Source organism: Chinchilla lanigera, unplaced genomic scaffold, assembly GCF_000276665.1.
Source record: "Chinchilla lanigera isolate Chin_1 unplaced genomic scaffold, ChiLan1.0 scaffold00092, whole genome shotgun sequence".
Taxonomy (NCBI): domain Eukaryota; kingdom Metazoa; phylum Chordata; class Mammalia; order Rodentia; family Chinchillidae; genus Chinchilla; species Chinchilla lanigera.
Window position 1 is genome coordinate 8,109,730 of NW_004955493.1, and position 8,753 is coordinate 8,118,482.

Here is an 8,753-nt window from a genome sequence, read left to right on the forward strand (position 1 = left end):
TTTGTCATCTTATTTTTCTGCTGTTGGTTCCCCCTTTTCCCCTCTGTTTAATTGCTTCTGGAATCCTGATTATTATATATCTGTGTGTAGATTTATTTTGGTTATGTGTAATTGGAGTTCTATATGCATTACTTATCTGTATGTCCAAGTCTTTTTCCAAGCTTGGGAAACTTTCCGCTATTACTTATGCAAATAGTCCTTTTACGTCATTTGTGTTGGTACCTGCTGTACCCTTGACACCTATTAATCTTACATTGTTTTTCTTTGCTTCATCTTTCAGCTGTTGAATTATTTCCTGGTTTCTTGTTATTTTTAAGAGATCCTTCCTTTCATGATCTTTAGCTGCAATGCTCTCTTCAAGAGCTGAAGGTCTATCTTTAGCTTCATTCAGACAGTTTTGCTAGCTTTTGATGGAATTTTTCATTTTCTGGATATCTATTTGAATCTGTTTCATGCATTCTAATTCCTTCCTATACTGTTCAGGCAAGGTTTCCATAATTTTTCTGTGCTCCTCTATTTTCTTATCTATGACTTCTTCAGATGTGCTGAGCAATTCTTTCATTATTGTTGTCATTTCTTTTTTTTTTTATCCTAGAGATTATTTCTGATCTGATGTCTTTTATGGCCTGATGGAGTTGTTTCTTTGTGTCAGTTGCTATCATTTCTGAAATTCCAAGTGTATGATTTCTAAACTCTTCTGTGTCAATGTCTCCTGGACTTGTTCTGGGTGTGGTAGAGGTCTGAGATTGCAGTTTGCTCCTTTGTTTTGTCATTTCCAAAGATCTGGAGGTTCCCTGGAGCCCAGCCTCACTCCCATGATGGTGTGGGAGAGGCAGGGCAAGGACCCGAAGGTCCTCGGTGCTCAGTGTGGCTCCCACAATGGTGTGTGTGGGGGCAGGGCGTGGTTGCTGATGCTTCCAAAGCTGTCTGGGGCTCAGCTTAGCTTCCATGTGTGGTTCCCAAAGCTGTCTGGGGTTTAGCCTGGCTTCCACGAGGGTGTGGGGTGGACAGATTGTGGTCACTAAAGCTCCTGCAGCTGCCCAATACCCAGCCCAGTTCCCATGCTGGTGGTGGACTGGTGAGGGTGCAGTCACCGAGGCTGCTGAAGCTGTCTGAGATTCAGGTCAGCTCCTAGGAGGATAGTGTGACAAATTTCTACAAAAATATTTTAGTACAGTGCCTGCATTTCACTCTGATGAATTCACTTATGAACACTGTATTTAGAAGGTAGAATTAGATTACAAGTATAGGATAAATTCAACAGGTGTGATAGTCATACTTACCACTGTAAAGGGGAAAATGGGCAGCGTGTCCGCAGAGGTTAAAGCTTTAACACCCTGCACACTTTTGTGCAGCCGTTCTGCTGCGGCTAGGAAAGATGTGGTAAGCATCTGTCATGTGGCAGTTTCAGCCTGTCATGGTCATCAGCATTCTGTTGTTCATGCATTCAAATGGCTGAAAACCAGATTCAAAGTTGGTCATTGCTCAACGTGTTGGTGATACTGCAAATTAAAAAAGTAGTTTAAATCTGAGAAGCTTAAGGGAAGTATAACTACTTTTAGTTATGATCAAGACTACACTACTGTGTGTAATCAGGCACACTACCATGCACAGTTAATTCCAGTTATCATACATATATTTATCTGTTATTAGCAGCACAAAATTTGTGCTCCAAAAGAAATATGGTAATCCAGAAAAATGTTTATATTTAATTTTCTCTTCAAGATAGGTGAATTAAGAACTTACTTTTCTTGGTATTTCATTTTCAAATTACTAATATGAATTTACCAGAGAAGCTGTGTGTGGTGGTGCATGACTATAATTCCAGCACTTGGGAAGCTGAGGCAGGAGGATCACTCAGAGTTTGAGGCCAGCCTAGGGTATATAGTGAGTTCAAGCCTAGCTTGAACTACATAGCGAGATCCTGTCTCAAAAAATCAAAACCAAAAAGAAAAAAAAACCAAAAAAAAAAAAAACCAAAAAGCAAATTTACTAAAGAAATAATGAATACATTTTGCCCACCAGCAAATAGTTTCTGCAAAAAGTTCTTAAGATAGTTGCATTTTTTTGTACAATTTCTAAAAATAAATAATGGCTTTTTAACTGAAAGCATTTACATTTCTAGCTCTCTAAAGTAAACATTAAAAAGAAAATACAAAAAATGATCTCTCAGATTCTGAATAGCCCACTTAGGTACATAAAGTATTTTCTGTCCCAATACTTTCTCAAGTCCAAAAGATATTTACTTCCTACCAATAGGACAAAAAGAATCTGCATTTCAAACTGGTGGACCATTGCCATGGTAACATGGTGGGACTCCTTAGCAACCATAAGTGGCTTCAGCTGACCATGGAATTTCTCAGTTTTCTTATCTTGAGCTTGGTCTGTTTATACACCAGACAAACTAAATCATGTGTTACTCTAATACACAAATCCCCATCAGAAGAATGCCTGGTCTGAGAACCATGCATGCTCTTCCAAGGTCCAAGTAGAGTTTCTCAGTTGTGTGGCTGAACTTCTCCCAGCTCTAGTACTTCATCACTGGCACCCACATTACCACTGCAGCTGGGACGTGGGCACAAGAAGCCACCGGTCCCCTGGCCACCTGCATCCCTTGCCTCATTTCTTTTTTTTTTTTTTTAAAGTCATCACAATCAGTTTAATTAAGTGCACAGAACAGCAATCAGTCATGTCAATAAAAACAAAGCAATTATTTTTACATCAAGTGTGCTTTATTTCCTCCACAGGTATTCTGTTAAATAAAGCACCATTTATATACTGCCAGGCCACGGCTAAAGACTCTTTACAGAATCAAATTTCTCATGGTTGCTCCATATACAAGTAAACTTAATTTTGATAATAAGAACCATAGTGATTGGAGGCAATCTGCCTCTATTATAAGGTATAAAACTGCCACATTTCTTTTTCCTATTGCTGTGGCTAAGGCATGTTGAATAGATGTGGCAGAAGGTCAGTGTTCCTAATCTTAAAGAACTTTTCAGTCTTTCACCATTGATGATGATCTCTCTCTCTCCTTCTCTCTCTCTCTCTCTCTCTCTATATATATATATATATATATCTGTCTCTATCTCTATCTATATAATACTTTATATGTATAGCTTTTCTAATGTTGAAGTAGTTTCTTATTTTACTAATTTCTAATTTTACTAATTGAGTGTTTGGGTATCTTTTTATTTTTATCATGAATGAGCACTGAATTCTGTCAAATGTTTTTTTCTGTACCAATTGAGGTGATCATGTGTTTTCCCCCTTCATTTTATTAATATGTTGCATTATATTGGTCATTCCTTTTATGTTGACCCACATTTTTATTCCAGGAATAAGTCTCTCTTGGTCACGCTGTATAATCCTTCTAATAACCTTCTGAAATTTGTTTGCAAGTATTGTGGAGGATCTTTACATCAATGTTCATAAAGGATATTGGTCTGTATCTTCTTGTGCTTTTGTCTGGCTTTCATATTAGGTTATTGTTGGCCTCATAGAATGAGTGAGTGGTTTTCCTTTCTCTTTAGTTGTTGGAAAAGTTCTAGAAGGTTTGATGTTAATTTTTCCCTAAATGTTTGATAGAAATATCAGATACAGGGGCTTTTCTTTGTTGGAAGACTTTTGATAACTGCTACAATCTCCTTACTAGTTATAGGTATATTTAAAAATTCTATTTTTTTTATAGTTTAGTCCTTGGCAGACTTAGTGTTCTTAGGAATCTGTCCATTTTCTGTAGGTTATCCAATTCATTGGGATACAATCTTTTATAGTTTTCTTTCCTCTCTTTTCCTTTTCTTTCTTTCTTTCATTCATTCATTCTGTCTCTCTTCTCCCTCCCGTCCTCCTTCCTTCCTTCCTTCCTTCGTTCCTTCCTTCGTTCCTTCCTTCCTTCCTCTCTTTGCCCAAGCCTAACCCTAACCCACTTCTTCAGACCAGGCCCTACCTCCTAACAGTACATCCAACTCTGAACTCTCAATGGATTGACCACTGATGAGTGTGTTGTTAAGTCTTTGGCTTACAAATGGGTTCCACTCTGGGAGAACATTCGTAAGTCTGATGCATTTGTCAGTCCAACAGAGTGAATCTTATACCTTTGACAGAGAGGTACAATGTAAAGCACAAATAAGCCAAACACAAAAATATTGTAAATAAATTATTTTTTCTTTTACAGTTACTTTAAAATACATCAATACCTTGGTTCATGAACGCTTCTGTTTGCACACAGTTTGGTTCACAAACAGTACAGTCCAACCGGTGTATAGGGGATTGCATGAGGCAAGTGGGCTGTAAGCAGAGAGGAACTAACTGGAGCGGGGAGGGCAGGGGAGGTGGTGGAGCTGAAGGGTCATCAGCGATAGGAGATGGAGGGAAAGATGGAATCTGGCCCATGCCTGATGCTGATGACAGATTTCTTTTTTTCTTTCTGAGACAGGGTCTCGTTATGCAGCTCAGGCTGGCCTTGAGCTCACTTTGTAGCCCAGTCTGGCCTCGAACTAGCAACGATCCTTCTGCCTCAGCCTCCCGAGTGCTGGGATTACAGGTGTGCGTCACCATGCTTGGCGATGCCGGATATTTGGTGGATTCGTTTCTGTCTACCCTCTTGAAAAACGGTCCTGTGATGTCTGAGCAGCAGCTCTTCTCTTTTCCCTCAGCACAGAAGACTCTGTAGCACTGGGTAGCATTCTGGACAGCTGCTGCAAGCTTTGTGTATCATTCTTTGTTGGGGTCGTGTTCCTCAAAAACTGACAGTTGTTTTTCTACATCTTCTCCATGGAGGACTGGTCACAGAAAAGAATTTCAGGATGCATCAGTGAGAGGCATAGAAAGATTTTATTAGGCAGAATTAACAAAGTACACACTCAGAGACGAGAGAGAGAAGCTTTGTGGTCTGGGGCTGGAGATTATATATACTATCTATATATTCTTGGAGGTGTCCTTTAAGGTGGGTGACCTAAGATATTTTGCCTAAAAACATTCTTTGAACCTTTTGAATTTGTTTATCTTAAAGCCAGGTTTCTATCCTTTACTGTATCAACTAAGCTAATGTATGCATTTATAGTATCTTTAAGGGACTTTGGGTGTGATGGGGTGGAAAACAAACAAAAAACAAACAAACAACAAACAAACAAACAAAGTCCCCGAGGCATCTACAGACCTGGAGTAAAGCCGTAGTGTACAGACGTGAAGAACCTGTGGTGACTGAGTGTATCCTGAAGTTGTAGTTTTCTTAAAAGTACAATTTTGAAATTAAGCTTTTTTTCCCCCCTGTTCCCCCATCCCTTTGCTTCTATCCTATATCATTTTGGTGTTCTATATATTTTGTGAAAGTATTTTCTGAGTCTTTGAAAACAGAATTAGTTGCTGTACTTATTCACAGTAAGACATCTAACCATTTCTCTGCTGCTGGATATTCAGATCTGTCTAGTTTTTAAAAACAATGTTGCAGCAAACAACTTGTTTGTACCTCTTTGACCTCCCCTCTTAGTTATTTATGTGATTATTTTTGTTACTGTCTTTTTCATTTTTGAACCTAGGGCCTTTCCAGGGAGCTATATTCCCAGACCTTTTTACTTTTTATTTTGAGGCAAGGTCTTACTCCCGGGCTAAATTGCTTAGGTGGGGCTCCAATTTGTCATCTTCCTGCTTCAGCCTCTGAGGGTGCTGGAATTACAGGTATAGGCCACCATGCCCAGCTCGTTCACTGTTTGAAAAGAAGGGGTGGGGTTTTGCCATGTTGCTCAGGCTGGCTGTGAACTCCTGAGGTCAGGCGATCCCCCTGTATTAGCCTCCAGGATAGCTGGGACTGTAAGAGCTACAGGTCACCTTGATGGCTTTTCTTAAGATACATCTTAGAGATGGAAAATTCTTGGGCAGCACATTTGAAGCTTATGGAGGTTAGTGTAAGGTGTCAACTTGTTTGGTGGCTTTGTTACTTTTCTTGTCACTGAGACAAAATACCCAATACTCAGAGTTAAGGGAGGAAGGTTTATTTGGGTTCACAATTTATAGAGGTTTCGGCCCATAACTGGCTGGCTCCAAGGCAGGGTGGATGGCAGAGGGGCATCACAGAGGAGAAACAGCTCATGGCAGGCAGAAGGCAGCAAACGCAGCAAGCAGCACCCACAGTGGCAGCCCTCTTTCTGTGCCTTATATTCTATCCAGGTTATACACCCTTAGGGCAGATAGCACTCACCCAGCATGGGCCTTCCCATTGTCCATGGCCAGAATTATGCCAAACCAATCAGTGGACCTATTTAGTAATCAAACCCCACAGATCCCAGCATCATACCCTTAATTACAGCATCACACATTCTAGACCCAGACACCTCTGAAAAGCCCCACCTGTGACTGCACGAGGCTTCGGGGACATCTAGACACAAACTATAGCAATTGGCTTTGGGATCTGCCCAGAGACTGGTGGAGCACAGTTCTCAGTGTATCTGGGTGGATCATGAAGTCCTTGGCCTTGGGGTCTACATCTGGTCCCCAGTTCCATCCTCTCTGGCACCGTTCCTCTTCTCTGCTTCCTGTGATTGTAAGCTAGGCAGCTTGGTTCTGCCACACCCTTCCACCATGATGTTTCTGCCTTGGAGCCAGCCAACCATGGACTGAATGCCCTGAAACCGTGAGCCACATTAACCCTCTCCTCCTGTAAGTGGTGGGTGTTGGGAACTGTGTCTCAGAGAGAGAGGAAAGCTGACTAACATAAGCCTTTTATTAAAAAGCACTAGGCTTCTCTGTACTGAATTATCCCTGCTGAGAACAGCTCTGGCTGAAGGATGTTCCTATTCGCATGGGCTGCAGGGGGGATATTTTGCAAAGCCTGCTTTTGGAGAGACATCAAGTATGTTCTCCTGCACCTGTGCTGTCTGTATTAATCTTGAGAACACACATCCCAGAAGGCAGAACTAATGCTTTTTAGCTTGTTTTTCGCATGCTTTGGCCAAGTCCAGAAGCGAGTGGGTGACAAACGGCACCTTTTCGGTAGTGACCTTGATGGTTTGATCCAGGAAAGTAGGAAGGGGGGGGGGGAAAGCAGGGTGTGTGGGCTCAGGAGGTAAGTGGAGCAGGGCAGGGTGCTCACTGAATCTCCGCCCTCTTCCTTTGAGTTTTACCAGCCCTTGGCCTTTTACTTCTCTTTTTCACCTTGCCTGGTTTTGGTGACTTCCTCGTAGCGGTTCATTGGTGTCTGTTACCCCACAGCTTGTGCTTCTCCCAGGTTCCTGCTCCTTTCAGCCATGACCTGTAGAGTTCTTCTGCTGACAGGTACCCTGGGGACTTGGGATTCCCCCGGGTGGCACAGAGGGGAAGTTTTCAGTCTGAGTATGGAGAAGGTGCACAGACTGTGTAAGAGTTACACTTGGGCAGAGCAAAGGGGATTTGGGAAGGATAAGTAATCGAAGAAGAAGCAAAAGTAGAGCTAGACCATGGTGGGAAAGGCAGGGCAGCTGGGATGCAGGGCTGTTTGGTACCCCCTCACCTCACCGTCGGGGAAACTGAGGCCTAGAGAAGTGACTGACATGGCCAAGTGCACAAAAAGGGTTGGACTCTCCTCCCAGAGTAATTCCTGTTGGATTCTACTTTACCTCCTCCACTGCGCTTCCAGTTCTATTTAACAAGTGTTAAGTGTAAATGTTTGTTGAGTGACTGATGAATCAAAATGATGTGAGTCAGTTTTTGTGCCCATGTTTTGTGGAAAATGAATCAAAAAGGGAAAGAAATGCTTGAGAGTGACGTAGGAAGGAAATTTTCTGAGGCTATGGGGACTTCGTTGCTGGGTAAGTCATTGTGTGGCAATGCGGGTAAAGCAGTAATTGCTTCTTCAGGCAGAGGCTGGGGCTTAGTCAGGGACGGCTCAGCCTGTGACGGGGGCCTTAGGCTGAGTCAGCAGCCCTGACCAATTTGGTGGGTGCGGCTGACAACTTGTTGGCTTTACTCACAAGTCGTAGCTAAATACGGTCCTGCAGAATCACTTTGGCGACTGGAACGCTAGTTTCGAATCCCAGTTAAGTGGAACACCATCCCGCTAAAGAATTCCAGCTGTGTTTCATTAGTAAACCTGTATCACAAAAAATTATATGTAACAACCGTGCTGTGAATTTCCTGGATGAACAACTTGTGGAAATGTATTTTCTCTCGTTTAAGGCGTTTTGTCACACGCTCTGCCTTCTGGCCTTCAAAGCTGGAATATTTACTGCTTAGTCTTCGGTACAGAGTGTGGGGAGCCCCGCCAGGCCATCAGAGCGGGGCTCGGGGGCAGACGTCTTGGTCCTGATGCTGCCGGCTTGGGGAATCCGGGCAGGCAGGTGCACGGGCAGGAAGCAGGTGCTCCAGTGCTTGGCCTGACCCTCACCTTTCTGCTCTTCCTTCAGCCTTGGCCTTATGTCATGGCTTCAGCCTGGACACTGAGAATCCAATCACCTTCCAAGAGAGCGCAAGGGGCTTCGGCCAGACCGTGATCCAGCTCGACGGATCCCGGTAAGAGCTTCAGGAGCAGTCGCTTACCTCCGTGCCTCCCTCAAATCTCTTCTGAAGGGGCGCTTACATCGCCTCCAAACTTCTGCACGAGCAATGCTGTCATTTTGTTCATGTGCAAGTACATTTGAAAGTCGATTCCAAGCACAGGATTGCCGGGTCTAAAGCATACACAGGCGGATCTGACTTTCATAGCATTTCTAGATTGCCTTACACTTGCGCCAGAAATTTGTGGAAACATCTACTTCCCCTCCATTTGCCAGTCCACTGTG

At 42.9% G+C, this 8,753-nt stretch overlaps 1 protein-coding gene across 4 annotated transcripts in view; it reads left to right on the top strand.

Annotated features, from left to right (window-relative positions):
* The first annotated feature begins 7,156 nt into the window (after nucleotides 1-7,156).
* Itgam (integrin, alpha M (complement component 3 receptor 3 subunit)) overlaps nucleotides 7,157-8,753 on the top strand; it is a 43,921-nt gene continuing 42,324 nt past the window's right edge. For 2 of the 4 annotated variants that reach the window (XM_005405316.2, XM_013504857.1), the window contains exons 1-2: nucleotides 7,158-7,272; nucleotides 8,379-8,484. In XM_005405316.2, the coding sequence (XP_005405373.1) occupies nucleotides 7,245-7,272; nucleotides 8,379-8,484 (134 nt within the window). In that variant the 5' untranslated portion in view covers nucleotides 7,158-7,244. Of the gene's footprint in view, nucleotides 7,273-8,378; nucleotides 8,485-8,753 lie in introns of all 4 variants that reach the window. The other 2 variants (XM_013504858.1, XM_005405314.2) reach the window with 2 other exon arrangements.